This window comes from Cetorhinus maximus, chromosome 18 (genome assembly GCF_964194155.1).
Source record: "Cetorhinus maximus chromosome 18, sCetMax3.hap1.1, whole genome shotgun sequence".
Taxonomy (NCBI): Eukaryota; Metazoa; Chordata; class Chondrichthyes; order Lamniformes; family Cetorhinidae; genus Cetorhinus; species Cetorhinus maximus.
The window spans coordinates 99,343,554-99,362,079 of NC_135896.1; the positions used below are offsets into that span (position 1 = coordinate 99,343,554).

At 39.7% G+C, this 18,526-nt stretch overlaps 1 protein-coding gene across 1 annotated transcript in view; it reads right to left on the minus strand.

Moving 5' to 3' along the window:
• Positions 1 to 8,935: 8,935 nt before the first annotated feature.
• Positions 8,936 to 18,526, minus strand: part of stxbp6 (syntaxin binding protein 6 (amisyn)) — a 263,495-nt gene continuing 253,904 nt past the window's right edge. The window contains exon 6 of the mRNA XM_078563276.1: positions 8,936 to 9,785. Within this exon, the coding sequence (XP_078419402.1) occupies positions 9,762 to 9,785 (24 nt within the window). The 3' untranslated portion in view covers positions 8,936 to 9,761. The remainder of the gene's footprint in view (positions 9,786 to 18,526) is intronic.

Consider the following 18,526-nt stretch of genomic DNA (forward strand, 5'->3'; position numbering starts at 1 on the left):
AATCATTCCTCATAGCTCAGACCCTCCAGCCCAGGCAGCTTCCTGGTAAATCTCCTCTGCACCCTCTCCAGTGCAATTACATCCTTCCTATAATGTGGTGACCAGAACTGCACACAATACTCCAGTTGTGACCTAACCAGCATTTTATACAGTTCCAGCATAACCTCCCTGCTCTTGTATTCTATACCTCAGCTAATAAAGGCAAGTATCCCATATGCCTTCTTAACCACCTTAGCTACCTGCCCTGCTACCTTCAGGGGTCTGTGGATATGCACACCAAGGTACCTCTGATCTTCAGTACTTTCCAGGGTCCTACCATTCATAGTGTAATCCCTTGCCTTGTTAGCCCTCCCCAAGTGCATTACCTCACACCTTTCCGGGTTGAATTCCATTTGCCACTGCTCTGCCCATCTGACAAGTCCATTCATATCCTCCTGACAGCTATCCTCCTCACTATTTACCACCCTACCAAATTTCATGTCATCTGCAAACTTGGTTATACCCCCTACAGTTAAGTCCAAATCATTTATGTACACCAGAAACAGCAAGGGTCCCAACACTGAGCCCTGTGGAACCCCACTGGAAACAGACTTCCAGTCACAGAAACATCTCTCTACCATCACCCTCTGCTTCCTGCCTCTCAGCTTATTTTGGATCCAACGTGCCACTTTGCATTGGATCCCATGGGCTCTTACTTTCTTGACCAGTCTGCCATGAGGGACTTTATCAAAAGCTTTGCTAAAGTCCAAATAAAGGCATTTGAAAACAATTATGAAAATCTTAAAATTGAAGCAAGAATGGATATGCCATGAGGATGTATGGTATACCTGAGAAACTTGTTAGTCTGATGGGAAACAGCTACAATAATATAAAATGCTGCTACATCTGAGGTTGATTGAACAGGGAGAGGCTTTGGCATAGTGGTGTTGCCACTGGACTGGTATTCCAGAGACCCAGGGTAATACTTTGGGGTCCTGGGTTTGAATCCCACCACAGCAGATGGTGAATCCAATAAAAATTGGGAATTAAAAGTCTCATGATAACCACGAAACAATTGTTTCGCCCTTTAGGGAAGGAAATCTGCCATCCTTACCTGGTGTAGCAATGTGGTTGACTCTTAAATGCCCTCTGAAGAAAGGGATGTAGGGATGGGAAATCAATTCTGGCCTAGTCAGCCATGTCCACATCCCGTGAATGAATAATAAAAAAAAAGGCTGAGAGGTGAGAAGATGATATTTGATGAGGTATAGAAAACTTATTAACAAATCAAATCTAGAATTCAGGAGAAACTTCTTTCTCCAGGTAGTTAATACTTGCTACCACAGTAGTAATTGAGGCAAATTGATAGGTGCATTTTAGGAAGCTAGATAAACACAAGGGATAAAGGAATAAAAGATTATGCTAATAGGGCTAGATTAAGAGTGATAGGAAGAGATCATAAACACCAGCATGGACTGGTTGTGTCTAATAGCCTGATTATGCGCTCTGTGTTCTACAAGTATTTCTATAACAAGGCAAGAATGGATAGTGTCATGACTGGAATCACTTATGGATATATTGAACTTTTAAGTAAGACGTATGTTTTTTTGAAAAAAGGACATAGTGGCGAAAACTGGCTGAGACTGTAAGGCTGGAAAATTCCTATGTGGATTACTTGACCAACTAGTTGAGAGAGAATAGAATGTCGCACCTAAAAGGTGTGACACGGCCTATTTCAGGCAGAGGCACTTCAAAGGGAAAGATACAATACGGACTGAACTGTAATCTCCTGTGGTTGCAGAGATAATGGAAAATGATTATCATCTCAGCCGAAACGACCTCCTGTTGAATTATATCCCAGGCTATTAACATGAACTGAGTTTGCAAAGAAAACAGATCTGGACGAAATACATGTTTGTTTTTTTCCCTTCCAAGAATACACAAGGGGTTTAAAAAAAAAGTCTACTGCAGCCTTCGTTCTGTGTGCTAATCTGGTGTTCTGTTCTGGTGTGTGTGTGTGTGTGTTGTAAAGGTCACAGCTGAAGAACACCAACTGGACATCCCTGTGCTTGCAGGTAAAAAAAAATTCTGACTGTTGGAAGCAAGGCACAAGTCAGCAAAGCCACACTCAAAAAGGAAACAAGGCAACTCCTTTCAGCTAACCTGCAGAATCAAGAATCTCCAAACCAACTGCTCAACTGCCCAAGTCAGTGCTACCGGAACCAACCCAACTTAACGGCTGGAATGTTTCATCATCTACTCCTAACGGACAAGCCAAAGGGCTGCTTCAGGTATCTTTTTAATTTTTATTTTTGGACTCAATTTCTCATTTCTAATCTGTGCGTGTGTGTTGCATTTTTATTTTTTCTTCTCACTTTTAGGAACTAATGAACTCACTCTTTCTTTGCTACAAGACAGCCTGGTTAAATTGGCTCCTTTTAAAACATAAATACATTTGGACTGGGAAAGGATATCCATGAGGGAAGGGATCCTTTTAAAATTAACCTTGCTGCAACCAACCAATGGGGTTGAATAAAGAAAGGGAACCAGTTCATCTCTCCTTACCTGGGGGTCTAACAATTTGGGGTACCTCGTTTGGGATCATAACAAATTGGGGGAACCTGGCCTGGGGACCGGTCATAACAATAGGAAGCAGGCAGAATGGCTTAGATCAAAAAAAATGGGGTGAGACAACAAGGATGCAGCCAGGATTTATTTAATTTAGTACCGGAAGCAGTAATGAATCTTGCACTGAAAACCTGTTCTCATTTGGCAAGATTTTAAAAAATCTCAGATTTGCCGATGACATTGACCTTATAGCAACATCCAGAACAGAGACTTATAGTCAAGGTGTGCGTTGAGAGTGGAAAAGCTGAACAACATGGATGACGAAGGGAATGTCATTTCGGAAACATCTTGAATATGTATAGAATACTGTTGGAGAGGGTGAAGTTTATCAGGTTTGTGTACCTTAGTCAGTTAGAGGCAGGGAGTTGGGGTTGTGAAGGAGGATTGTATTTGCTTCAGTTGCTGCTGGCAAACAAAGCCAGAAATAGAACTCTTAAAATATTTTGGTAAAATGAGAACATGAGTTTTATGAATAATGGTTACTCCCGTGTTAATATATGGATCAGGGTGTTGTAACGTGAGAAAAGTTGGTCAAGTGGAATACTGAGAGTATTCAGGATGCAATGAATCAAGTATGACAGAAGAACATGGTTTGCACAAGAAAGAATTCTTAGACAGAAGATCCACAAAAGACAACTGTGATGGTTTGAACATGCTTCAAGAATTGAAGCAGCTAGAACATGGGCCATTTCAAGTGGACCTGTCATGGAGATGAAGATGGTAGAGGCAACCAGGCTAGTTCAGCACTCGCAACAATAGAGTGAATCCATTTGGCCCCATTGTCACTGCTGCGCTGATTGGAATTTAACAGTGGTAGCCTCATGTTTTAGATCCCTTCTGCTTACTCTTCCCTATTTCTGTAACCTCTTTGAACTCTAAAATCATTCCCAGAACTTTCCATTTCTCTGATTCTGGTTTCTTGTACATCCTCATCCGTGGCTGTGCCTTCAGCTATCTTCTGCTTACAATCCAATGTACTGCATAACAAACTACTGCCCACTCCCCCAAAAAAGTATCTTAGGAATACTTTTATGATGAAAACATTTTTGTAAACTGCTATGGGTTATGTTTCCAGTAAACATACCAGCAGACTGTTGTAAAATAAAACTTTTCATCATAAAATTTCCCACATAATGTGACGTCTGTAATTGCAGGATTGAAAATCATGTAAATGTGGTCAGGATCTTTTCATAATCAGAATCTGGAATTCAATTTTGACACATTTAAAGTCATACGCTCTTAGTATAATACACAGACAAACAGTATATCTTATTGGGAATGCTTCACCCTGCTCTTAAAGTAAAAAAAAAACCTGAAGCTAATTGGCACCAGGGGTCCTAGAATTCCTGTGGGACTTCAGTTCAGTACTGATTCACTTACCTTTTGATGGTTTTCATGACACATGTATTCTATTTTATGTAATGCATATTAACAAATTGCTTTTATACAGCTCCTTTAACATAGGACAAAATTCAAGATATTTTTCAGAGGGAGAAATAAAAAGCATTTAGGAGTCAATTTTAACTCCCTGCAGTTATTTTTATGTGCCTAAAGTTATTAGAATTCAATATTCATGAAGATTTTACAGAGATCCAAAGAAAAAGCTGAAACATAAGATTTGATCCAATGGAACCAGGTGTCCATGCAATTGAGTTCAACTAGCCTAAATGGTTAATTTCATTTTAATTTGCAGACCAGTGTATGTTACTTCACACAATGCAGTCATTTCATTGCTTTTTTGCACTCACTGTTGTGGTTTTCCTCATTGTGATCAAGTCCTTTGAGGCCGAAGTGGTCAGTGCTTAAACCCAAAATCTAAGTATCAATATTTCAAAATGTTCTACACGCTAATAAATTTTACATGGCATTAATGTCACAACAGCTGTGGCAGGGCATTGAATGGTGCCTGTCGTTAGTTAAACTTGCCCCAGCACCCTTGGACTCAAAACCTGCTGAAAGTGGGAGCTGTTAATGTCAGAGTGAGGGAAACTGGGCAACCAACCGTGTACCTACATAGCTAGACTGAAGGATTGCAAAATGAACAGTGTAAGAACAGAGAAGAAAGCATAAATTAAAAGTTCAATCAGATGCAGAAGAATAGAGGAAGTTTGCACTGAGATAAAAACAAGGCAAAGATTTTAATTTAATTTAAAATAGGAATTTTAAAAAAAACTCTGGTAACAATTAATCCTGAAAGAATGAGATGGCAAACTTGTAATAGTTATAATATTCTGCTTTTATTTCAGATTTCCAGTATCTGCAGCATTTTGCTTTTGAATCAAAATGCTCATGTTGCCAAACAGTGCTTACGCATATAATGACAAGACTTAACTTTTGTGGTGAGTTTAGTTCATATGTACAACACAAGCAAAACATCAAGTAGTCCAACGCAAGTCGATGAGGCAGTGACATGGTGTTTTCACAAAGCTCATGGTGCAACGTATACAGCACCATCAGCACACTGTGTCTGTAGTGTGTACCATCTATAAAATGCACTGCAGCAACTTGCTAAGGCTCCTTTGACAGCACCTTCTCAAGGGCAGTTAGTGATGGGCAATAAATGCTGACCTTGCCTGTGATACCCGCATCCCACAAATGAATTTTTAAAAAATTGGTATTTAACCACACATCTGCTCCTTGCATAAAATTGCTGTACCATTTACCCATAGTGGCAAATGCCATCAGGCTCACCGCTAATTTGACAGCAAAATCTAGCCCATTAAAATGATCAGTACTGAATCACCACAGGAAAGGTTACTGCAAAATAAATTCACAAGAGGCAAGTAGAACTGTAGCAGTCTTCAAAATATGAGATGTTAGATAGTAAACACTGAACATATTATGTTGCACTGAATGGAAATCTGGAAAGGTAGCAGTATCAGTAAAACTGGCCATGAAGCTTTCAGAGTGTCATAAGAACCCAATTGGTTTACCAATGTCCTTCATGTAGGTAACCTGCTGCCCTTATCTATTTTGGCCTATATGCAACTCCAGTTCTAAGCCATTGTCATTGAATCTTAAAACGCTCTCTGAAGTGGCCTAGAAAGGAATATCCATTACCACTACTATTTAAGGGCAACTAGGGATGGCCAATAAATGCTAATCTTGCAACATGCATGCATGCATCCGAAGAATTAATTTAAAAATGTTACAGGCTACGGATTTGGGAAATGTAACAAAATCCTATACTTGCCTTGGTTTTGACTTGGTAGTCACAGTTCGGGAACTACAGTTCCTAGTGGGCCTCAGGACCTCTGCGCATGCGCTGGCCAGGAAGGGGCTACACATGCACAGTTAATCTTTTTTTACGTTCCTTAGGCTGGGGACTGGTCCTGCACACATGCGCAGAAGGAAGCAAAGAAGTGAAAACATAAAACTGCAGGTCAGGAGACTTGGAACTGGAGCGCCATTAAAGACTAGGTGTCCCAGGGAGCAGGGCAGGGGGAGGGGCACAGGGAGAAGGTCCCAAACCAAGAAGGTGGTCCCAAACCAGAGTGGTACAGAAGGAGGTCCCATAAAGTTCCAGGTAGGGGCAAAGACAGGGTTCAGAGATAGATCTCATTGAGTCAAGATAAATGATAGGATCAGAGAAAAAGGCTCCAAGTTAAAGAAAGAGCTGTGGAGAGCAGACTTGAAGCAAAGTAGGCTTGAGAGAAGCCCTGAAGATCAGAGGTGGCAGCCGAAGTTTGGTGACTCCTTACTTTTTGGAGCAGTGGTGTTCTGCTTGGCACTTCTGAAGATCTGAAAGTGTGCTTAGATGGTGAAGTGTAAGTGTACTTAGAGATCCAATTAAAAGGAGTCTCAGAAGGTGAGATTGAAACCCTGGAGGTGGATCCTTGTTGAAGCCGTCCGAGTGGCAGCGACTTTTGGAGAGAAATCCAAGGCGAGTTCTTCAAAAGTGGAGATTGGAAACCCTCATGAGAAAAGCAGAGTTTCAGTGAGACTGGTTGATTCACGGTGTGACAGAGGTCTGGGTGAGTTGTTGAGAAATCCATAGAACCTGCTTTGGTCACATATGTTATTGACCAAAACTAACCTCTGCCCTTTTGTTGTTTACAGTGTGGTCGAATTTACAGATAAAAATCACTGAAGCAAAAAATGGAAATACACAGGAGATTGCATCTGGGTGCCCACCCCTTGTTTAGCAGGTTCAAAAGTCAGTGAACACTGCATTTTTCTCTCAGTGCCTACAGTCCCAATCTTTGTAAGACTTTAACTGAGAGAGTTGAATAAAAACACTCAGAACCAGTCTTCATTTTAAAAAAGTGTGTTCTTGGGAACAGGCATGGTTATGCATTTTATGAAGAGTTTTGCTGACTACCGTGTATCTTGCGCAGTGCTGCTGCTGTTCATTAAGCAATGACTCAAACCCAAACCTGTCAGTTATATACTGACCAACTCTCAACTATCCATCTGGGGAGGTGGTGAGAATAGAGAGAAGTAGATTCTCTGGTGGCATTGTTTTGTGATTAAGGTTCAAAACAACTCAATAATCCGGTACCTAAGCCAAAGAGGTTTGCTGCCTTCCAGGGCACTTTGGTTAGTAGGCCAGCCGGTCAAGACTTACTGATAAAACTGAATAAATTCTTCCCATGTGGCTCCAGATAAGTGTGCAAGCCAATGGATAGGATGAGTTAGCTGGACAAGCAGGAGGCTGACTGGCTTTGGGCTGTGTAGGCAGTGTGGTTTTAGCTAGTTAAGCTCCAGTTATGCCTTTAATTACACTTGGGGTTCCTGAGCTTTCCCTGCTAACCTGCATGCACTCACTGGACTGAGTCAAGTTGGGAGAATATTAAAAGGGAGGAGAGTGCACGCCCCATTAGCAGATAAACAAATCACCCATGTGGATTCTTCATTAATTTGGTTTACAGATTCTTAAACATGATGATGTGTTTCCACCTGGTTGACCAAACAAAACCACAGATCATAGTGCTTCATATTCTCTTATTTGAAAAGCTGCTCATTTAATGGTTTGCAAGAACTATTTGTCTAGAAGATTCAAGTGTAGGTTGCAGCTTTTTGGAGTGTGTTTACTTTCATTTGGATCTGCTTGGGCTGCAGTTCTTGCAATGCATATAGAATACTTAAACTGTTACACATTCCATCTCTGGCTCCTAGCATCCTCCTCAGGCAAGGGGGAGAAAAATAAAGTTGTTCTTTAAATCTAAGAAAGACCAACTTGACATGGCTGTTGTCGGATAAAATACTGGCCTTGAACTTGCTAGAAAAATAATGTTACGTTCAAGGTGCACACAGCTCTTAGTGCATAGTAGATTCAGCAAGTTGTTGTGAGGAAAAGTTATGCCGTTAAATTGCGAATTTGCACAAAGTAGTGGCACCACTCTACTGTTACTCTTACAGAATCAAGATCTCACTGCCAATCTCCCCGTGTTAAGAAGTTGCTGGATTAGTCCCGCAAATACGAATTAACCTCTGCTGCAGGAAGGTAGGTTTCCTAGTTCATAGCATAAAGAGCCTGCTAATGGGTAACTTAGTTTCCTTCATTGCCATTCAACTGTGGAGGTCCAGAAAAGGAACAATTGAACCTGTGGAAGTTAACTCCTACAGGTAGTAAATTGTTCCTAGAGGTATTTAATCTTTTTTTTTCTTGCTTTTCCTTTCTGCCTATTTTTTCTCTCACTTAAACCGATCTTTCTTTCCCTTTCTATTGCTCTTTCTGTATCTACTAATTTGACTCCAATTCACCCTATTTTTGTCTCTGCTCTATTTCTTTCTCTATTCTTAAATTTCACTGATTTAGGAGATATACTGTTGGTCCTGTCATTCATTAAGGTCCCAGATGCCCCACTACCCTCGTGCTGTGTTATCAGTTCACAATTCCAGCAATTTGCAATGCAAACATAATTGGAGCTGAACGAAGAATACGAGATGCCCGGTTCCAGCAAATTTCTGGCCATAAGAATACAGAAATCTACTGACTGACAATTAACAAAATAAAATTGCCATGAAAATAGCAAATGGTACCGATGCTTGATTAGGGAACAGCATCGTACAGGGAGTTTGCAGATTATCTGAATTTCCAGTGTAGACTGCAAAAAGCAGACTGATGCAATGCTATTGTGTGCAATCTCAATAAGCAGCCTAGTGTGTTTCAGGCGATTTATTCTAAAGTTGATCCTTTGAAAAATCTACTACTGAATCAAAAATATTATTTTCGCGGTTACAGTACAACTCATAACTTTGTACAAGAATACACTGCACAATTGAAATGTTTTAATGATACTAAGGCTGGAAACAGTAGAACAGAGCATTAACCCACACACTGAATAGACAGGCACAGAACTTCACAGCACACACTCTGCTGCAGTCAGAATTAACAAGGTATACCAAGTGGCAAGATTGCCTCTTGTTTTTTAAACATTTGTACAAGCAGTTGTCTGCAGTGTTTATTGTTACAGAACACCAGTAATTATAATTCACCTGAACTAATGACATTTTACAGATACATTCTTCAATATGAAACATTTACCCAAATTATATTTCCAGTATGCTACTTAATAATATACTCGTGCTAATCTCCACCTGGAGGTTGAAAGATCGAGTTTTCTCATGGCATTAACAGCTGCACAATACCCCAGTTTTCCTCATGAGTCAGTATCAGTGTCCCAGTGTACGCTTCACATTGGAATGTAATTGGAATAATCACTGGTTGATTTTAAAATGAGTCGTCATCATTAAAAATGAACATTACATATTTCTCAGTCACAGTTTGAGTGACATTATAGTTCGAAAAGTCCAATTCCTATAACAAAACTCTATTCAGCCACAATACACTGTTTATCCAAGATTGTTTAAATAAATTTTTAAAAAAATCATTATTGAAATTTTTATTAATATTGTGTAATACAACATTACATTAATTAAAAGCTGTATGTATAAGATGAAAGCGTACAGCTATAGTCATTCAGGGCTACTGATAGCCTGGATCTCTAAGACACTGAAAAAAGATCAATATTTTGTTTTTGTTAAACATTGCTAATTAAATTTTAAAAAAATATTTAAACATATTCTACTATTGGCAGCATCAAGTCTGAAGAAATAAATTTCCATTGAAGGAAATGTACAGACACAAACTTCTGTCACTCTGCGTGAAGATCACCCTGGACACAACTCTCAAATTGTTTGGCAACTGCTCAGCATTTGTGCTTCATTGCAAGCTGTGAAAGAGAAAAGAAAAATAGATTCTATTATCATAACTCATTAGCAGCAATACATGGTTAGTCAGGAATGATGGAAGCTCAATTGCTAACTCACCGCACCAAATTATACTCATTACATTATAATTAGCCATATTCGCTGAGGAGAATATTAACATCTTTTAGGATTTTAGTTCCTAGAATTAAATATCCACATTAAAAATGACAAATGAATCATAACAATTGCGAGCTTTGAAGTTGCTCAATTAAGAGTTTATGTGCCATTCAACAGGAATATAACTAGATCAGTTTGGAAACAGAAGTTCTACAGACTCAAAAATCAAGTGATGCATTAAAGAATGGATATTTTAAAATTATTTTGTGTTGTTGCTAGGTTACATCAGGTAAATTGGAACACATCTTGAAGGATAAATGGATGGGTTCTGAAAGAAAGCATCCTGAAATGTGGCTCTTCAGCTCACTTCATTAATGATACCACTGCCCACCTGTTAATGCCAGTGCACCACCAGTCAGACCAATTTACAACTGCCTTGAGGCTCATTTCCAGTTATTTCAACTAACTTTCCATTGAACAGCTCAGCTTAATGCTGACATCACCTGTTATGATGTGGGAGATGATGTGTGCCAGGTTGACCAAATCCACGAGGGAAACTTGGTCGCAGTCGCGCTATCACAAAGGTTTTGCAACTTGTCTTTATTTTGAGATGTATGCACTGAAATTCAGAAGTAATAAGTCCACCAAGACTTATAAAGATTTTTAAAAATTAAATTAAATTAAAATATTTATCAAAATAAAAGATGTCAAGCACATACATAAGGCTACAATTACTATTAGGATATTGCCCAAAATTCCTAATTAACCTGACTCCCAGTTACACCCACTTTAAGACAATAGCCCAAAAATAGATTTTAGATTTTAAACAGATCCAACAAATTAACACACTACCCTGGACAGTGGAATTCCAAATGGCTTTTCTCCAGCTTCAGTTTTGGTAGACAGCAGGCTTATGCACAAATGCTGGGAGCTTCATTAAGGCTATTTCACACACTTCGGTTAGATCTTCTCCTGACACAGAGCCTCATTCTCCTTTATATTTGTTTCTCTCTTTTTAATATGTAAATTCTATTGTTTCATATGTCTTTGAAACTGTAACTTTCTCAATATAAAAACTATTTACTATCAGTAACCTTTTGGGGAAAATAAACATTCCTTAGCCTTGCTTATCTGGCTAGTTGTAAACAGACTAAAATCCCTTTGAAACCCAAATCTTCCTTCATCTATCTAAAAATGCAAATTCCCTTCACACTTTACATGCTAAGCCAGCATCCATGTTAACTCATTAGCAGGTCAAGCACCTAGCTTCTTTTGATGAGTTAAAGCTCGTAGTCCATTTGATTCCAAATGTAATTAAATCACACACACAGACCCAACTATACTTACCTTCATAAACCTACTTTACAATAAACCAGAAAAATATTATGAAAATTATTATACCTTCCTGGTATTACCATATAACTAGTCAGAAAATTATATCCCTGTATCTCAACAGTAAATACAAAGAGAGCCTTTTACATCCCTATAATAAGAAATCTCTCCAATCATTTCTAACACAAAGAGCCTTCATGCCTGCACGGAGAGAACATTGCTACTATAGAAAACAGTAAGTAAAGCTCAACAACGTTGAGGGCTGACAGACAGCCAACGTTTGATCAGAGATCACAGGAACTACAGACTGCTTGGTTAAGAAAAGGCCATTAACATTTAATTTTCCTAATTTGTGCAGAATGCAGCTACTACAACTGGATAGGTGGCCTTAACCTAACCATTTGAGGATCAATATTGTCACGACAGAAAACCTTGGACTGCTACTTCAGTAGAATACTAGCCAGTACATTTGCTGCTGAAAAGTGAGGCTGTTATACATACAAATGTAAATACAAACCATGCACAGGCAAATCCCTAAACACACACATTAAGGATCTGAGTGCACAATGAGCCAGAACATTATCTTTTGGTTCCCAGAACCTGGCTTTCAAACCCACCTCACTTCTTGTTAATTGCATGGCCAATTACATCTTAATTGTCAAGGTGTAACAGATCAGTCTATGCTACCTGTAATTCTGAAGCCTGAGAACTTGCATTAATGATTTGCCACCTGCTAAGACAAACATTGAGCCAGAATATATTTGACTGTACAAGAAAAAGTTATTGTAATCTTGTATAGACCATTGGTGAGGCCACATTTGGAATCCTGTGTGAAAATTGAGTACCCAGTCTTCAACTGACATTTATATGTTTTGGGGAGATTCAGAGAAAGAAGTCACTTTGAGGCTTAGGGCTCTAAACTATGAGAGATTTGCAATGGTAAACCAGCAATTTCACTGAAGAAAATAAAATTGTGGAGGGCTTTACTGTACAGAGAAGTACAGATGCTCCTGATATTAGAAAGCTACATGACTTGAAGAGCAAAGTCAGATCTAGAGGATACAGTTTGAAATTAAACAAGTCTCAAGCAAGGCTAGAAAAACATCCTCAGTGCAGCACAGTGAAACACATTTACAATAAAAGCAGAGGATGCTATTCCAATGAACTTAAAATGGATAAATATTTACTTAGGAAAGAAATTCAAGAATGCAGGGAAAGCATTAAATATTCCAAGAGATTGTGCTAACTGAACCAAGATAGACTGTTAGCATTTGAGTATTTGTCAAGGCTGAATAATGAAAATATGGGGACAAGTCAATTTATGATTAAATGGCTAGGGTGGAGTCCCAAGTAGAGAAGGTTGCACAGATTACATAGGAAGAACAAGCTTGATGGGCAAAAAAACTTTTGCCACTCCATGCTTTAGGATAAAATGAAAATTCCCCTCTGCTGGCTGCAAGGGACTTCGTGAAATGACAAAAAAATCTGCAATTTGGTTCTCATCAGCAAAACTGCCCATGGAAAAAAAACATTAATCTTGATAACTCACAATGAGGGGCTACTAGGTTGGCTAGTGTGAGAAATAAAAAAAACATAATTGTGATACTAACACTGAGGTTGAAGATTATCATTGTACAGGTCCAAAGGTGCATTTCACCATTAGAACTGGTACTTGATTCACACCAAGTGCCAAATGCTGCATTGCTTCATGTTGGCAACTTCCACTCTAAACAGAAAATCTCCGATGAAGAAAAAAACCCACAAATATTTGATTTCCAGTGGAAAGAAAACAAATCAGCAAAATTAACTCATCTAAGCCACATTAGAACAGTCCATGGTCAAGCAGAAATGGGAGCTAAACATGGTAAGCTAAAAGGCTGTGACCCCACATTAGACTTTACAACAACTTCAGAGTCTCAGCTCTAGGTCTTGTTGCCTCTTCCTCAATAAAAATATTTCTACACAACATCAAGGATTGTTACCTTCATCACAGGAAAATGCAACAGGAAAAAACACTATGCTATTCCAAAGGAAGAGTGATATTTTTATATGTATTTGTACACAGGTAAAGTGAGAACATATAATCAACAGACATCGTTTGCTCCAGTTATTCTGATCTTCATCAGAAAATTAAACATCACACAGACATATTGTTATTAAGCTGACAACCAGTACATGGAATCTGCAGTGTTTCTATAGGGACTGCTGCCAGTTATTATCCTGTCAGTTACTGCAGTACAGTGAACCTGCTGCTCATTCTGATTTTTAGTACTCAGAACAAATTCTGTTGTCTTCTTCCAAAAGGTCTCAGGTGGCTGATTGGAGACAGTTTCTTTTTGCTTCTCAGCCATGACCTCCTCTATTTCCTTCGCCTCATGGCCACCTCCATTTTCTTCATCAGCCCTCAGTCTCTCTCCCTAACCCCCAGCTCCTTTGCAGCCTTTCTTACTTCCATGTTTTCCCTTCCTGATCTCCAAGCCTTATGCAGAATCCTGCTCTCCAACCCCTTCCCACCCCACCACTCTCTGCCATCCCCACCCCCACCCCACACAGCTTCCGTCTCCAAATCCACTCATGTGTGTCATTTTCCAAGAGCTCAACCCGTATCATCCCTCCTCATTTTTCAGCGGACGCCCATTATCCTTCCTTTCTACAAGCCAAATGAATAAGGAACATTATGTTTCAGTGAAACCTAACAAAACATTTGCATCTGCATGTGACGCCACATCCCTAACTGATGTGTTGAAATAAAAGGCTACTGGGTGCTGCACGAGAGCAATAACTTTTTTTTAATTCTATCACGGGATGTGGGTTTCGCTTGCTGGGCCAGCATTTATTGCCCATCCCTAGATGCCCTTGAGAAGGTGGTGGTGGGCTGCCTTCTTGAACGGCTGCAGTCCATGTGGCATAGGTACACCCACAGTGCTGTTAGGAAGGGGGGTTCCAGGATTTTGACCCAGCGACAGTGAAGGAATGGTGATATATTTCCAAATTAGGATAGTGAGTGACTTGGAGGGGAGCTTCCAGGTGATGGTATTCCCATCTATCTGCTGCCTTTGTCCTTCTAGATGGTAGTAGTTGTGGGTTTTAATATCATCACTTAAGGATCACTTCACACACCATTGTCGATAGCAGCACAACCTAAGAACATAAGAAATAGCTACAGGAGTGGACCATTTGGCCACTCAAGCCTGCTCTACCATTCAATAAGATCATTGCTGATTTTCTTGCATTTCGATTTCCACATCCCCACCTGCCCTCGATAAATCTTTGATTCCCTTGCCTAAAAAGAATCAATCTAACTCTGCCTTAAAAATATTCAATGACCCCACCTCCACCACCTTCTGAGGCAGAGAGTTCCAAAGTTGCACAACCCTCAGAAAAAAAATTCTCCTCATCTCTGCCCTAATTTTAAAAGTGCCCCCGAGTTCTGGACTCACCCACAAGAGGAAACATCCTTTCGACATCCACCTTGTCAAAGCCGTTCTGGATCTTGTATACTTCAATCAAATCACTCTTCACTTTTGTAAACTCCAGTGGAAACAAGCCCAGCCTGTCCAATCTTTCCTCATAAGACAACCCACTCATTCCAGGTATCAATCTAGTAACAAAAACAAAAATTGCTGGAAAAACTCAGCAGGTCTGACAGCATCTGTGGAGGGAAAGACAGAGTTAACGTGTCGAGTCTGTGTGACTCTTCTTCAGAACTAAAGAGAAGTAAAAATGTAGTGAAATATATACTGTTTAAGGGGGGGGGGGGGGGGGGGGGGGAGTGGGACAGGTGAAGCTAGATAGAAGGCCAGTGATAGGCGGAGGCAAAGGAGAGATTGCGAAAAATGTCATGAACAAAAGGTCAAAGGGGTGTTGATACTGGCTAAAGGAGGTGCTAATGGTGACATTAAGAGTAGAAAACAGGATGAGCAAGTGACAGATGGCCTGGATGGGGTGGGGAGAGGGGATGCTGCGGGAGAAAAGATCGAAATAGGCTAAAAGGTGGGGATAAAACACTGAATGGAAATAAATTTTAAAGATAATAATAGAAATAGGAGGGAAAAATATATATTTATTTTTTAATTTTAATATATATATATTTCCCCCTCCTATTTCTATTATTATCTTTAAAATTTATTTCCATTCAGTGTTTTATCCCCACCTTTTAGCCTATTTCAATCTTTTCTCCCACACCATCCCCTCCCCCCACCCTAGGGCTACCTGTCGCTTGCTCATCCTGCTTTCTACTCTTAATGTCACCATTAGCACCTCCTTTAGCCAGTATCAACACCATCAACACCCCTTTGACCTTTTGTTCATGACATTTTTCGCAATCTCTCCTTTGCCTCCACCAATCGTTGGCCTTCTATCGAGCTTCACCTGTCCCACCCCACCTTAAACAGTATATATTTCACCACATTTTTACTTCTCTTTAGTTCTGAAGAAGTCATACGGACTCGAAACGTTAACTCTGTCTTTCTCTCCACAGATGCTGTCAGACCTGCTGAGTTTTTCCAGCAATTTTTTTGTTTCAGATTTCCAGCATCCGCAGTATTTTGCTTTTATCAATCTAGTAAACTTCTGAACCGCATCCAATGCATTTACATCCTTCCTTAAATAAGGAGACCAAAACTGCACACAGTATTCAAGGTGCGGTCTCACCAATGCCCTGTAAAACTGAAGGATAACAGAGAATAGAAATTTCAGTGTGCAGGTAAAAATCATAGGTAACCAACTGTAAGAGATCACATGTTCAGTTCAATCAACTGCAATCATTTCTTATTTAGGATCATTTAAAAAAATCTATAGGAGCCCAGCTGTTTAAAAACAAAATTCCAAATCTCAGCTGTCAAGGTCAATGAGGCCTGTGTCTGAGGCCTCTTCATTTTATTGGTTTCTCTATCTTCTTACGAGATGGAGGCTGTTGTGCATGTTTTAGGTTTCAAGTCATTGTAGTTTTTAATAATGTGCAAATAAACGTGAGCAGAATTCAATCTCATCCTCACGAAATGTAATCTAGTATTAATTATTCAAAAGTCAATAATTATGTATTGATGCTGTCAACTGAAAGAGACCAGTTATTAAAAAATATAGTAGCATATTGGCCAGCTGACTGAGTACACGGTCACACCAATGCTGCACATCGTAGAGTAGCACAACTGCTTTCTGCTTGTGACTGAATTTGTGGTCCCATCCAGGCGGTGAAAAGAGGAATCCCCAGCAGGAGGGAATGGATACTTGAGGCACACAATGAATTACACAGACCTGCTCAAAAAAGGAGCCAGAGCATGTTGGGTGGCAAAGGGGAGCAGATCGAAAGAGATGGAAAATAAATGCAGAACTATAAACAAGGGGAAAGGTTAGCTCTGAGGTAGGGGGTGAAGGGAAGGAAGTAGCCCCAGAGGAATGGACACAGTCACGTACCTCAAAGATGCACTTACTACAGGGCCTTATTTAGAACATGATAAATACTTTCATGTGTTGAGGCACAGGTTAAAGTTAGAGACACAAGCTGAAAATTCTGGTCACTTAAGTATCTTAGCAGTTGTCTGTTATCTGAGGAATAATAGCCCAGCAGCAGCTGCTAAGAAGGAAAATAGGAGCAGAGTAGGGCATAAGGCCCCTCAAACCTGGCCTGACATTCACCAAGGTCATGGCTGAAATTCGACATCAACACCACTTTACAGACTATCCCCATATCCCTCGATTCCACAAGTGTGCAAAAAATCTATCAATTTAAGTCTTGAACATACTCAATGACTGAGCATCCACAGCCCTATGGGATAAAGAATTCTGAAGATTCACAACCTACTGGGCTTGTAAGGGAAATGTGAGTACTAACTACTACTGAACAACATCTCTGGCCTGGTGAAAATATGTAGAATGTCATGGTCTCTACGATAAATTACAATTAGTTTTAATTGAGTTTTTAAATAATTAAAATGTTCAAGTGTTTTCATGACATTTCAGTTTCTACATTAACTCTAGTGTATGTCCCAATCTTTATTTCACTGTGCAAAATTTTTAAGAAATGATTTGATTTCGTTTCCTGGTTCTCTAATGTGATTGGCTGCATGAGCTGCTTGAAGGCATTATTGCAACTCGAATCATGGAACGTCCATTGAATTATGCTACAATCAATTGCATATCAACAGAAAACAAATTCTCGTCACAAAGGTTGGCTGACCGCAAAACCCGGGCCCTTATTGTGGCAGCACAGAGAGATTTACTAGGCAGGGGTTAGCTGGAGTTAATAGGGCTCTTAAAGAGCCTGACTGTGCAGGCCGGTAAGCCTACTGGCCCCCAATCCTGCCTCTGCAAAAATGGCCCCGAGGGACAATTTGAGCCAGGGAACCAGCACACCGGGGCTAATTTTCAGCCCCACCTTCTCCCAATACCAGCCCTGGCAGGAGCCAAAAAATCCAGTCCAGGATGTCTGAAATGTTGAGTGTTCCATTCCCCAGCCTTGAAACCCCTCGCCTTGATAAACAGAAAAGAAAAAAAAGGAGCTCGGGTAGATGGGATCACTAAATTATAATTGGTGCTAATTACAGTTGAACTTCGTCAAGTAGTCACTACAGGGGTCAGCTGAATGACTTTCATTCTCAATGGTTTCTTTTAATCAGCCTGTCTGGCTTTGAATTTTTTTTTAGAAAAGGTTTATTTCACCAGCAATTAGCCTTTGTTTCAGCATTAGTTAAACAGCACTGTTTTGCCCATGTGCCATTTTCAACCCAAAAGTATCCTCAATGTACTGGTCTGTTTTAATGTGATCTGAATCATCAGGCCTGTCTCCAGTGTACACAAAACAAACATTTGCCAAAGATGGTCCCACTGAGAATGTATTCCTTCATTCGGCTTCAACTCCCCATGGCTCTCGGTTGCCAAAATAACAATCCAAAATGAATAACAAGCACATCCTGAAATACTGATTGGTTACTTTCCCTTAAAAGCTAACCCTACATGAATGAGACCTTATGTTGCTGCCTGTACCAAATGCAAACTTTAAATATCAACACAATAAGATTTGCAATTGTAAACACTTCCAAGATTTGAAACCAATTCCCCATTAAGTTCATATAGCTGTATCTAAAACCATGCATTCCAATTAAGGGCATTTACTTATTCATTTAAATTTGACCTTAAAACAAGGAACACTTTGCCATTTTTAAAATCAAAACATTTCTCCTGTGGAACCCTGCCTACATCAATTTTTCTCAACACTTTGATGCTAATTATTTCACAGCAGCAAAGCTAACTTATGTGGTTATGGGGTTTAGGAATTTTCAAGGGCAATGTGCAATTAGCATAATTTAATTTCATG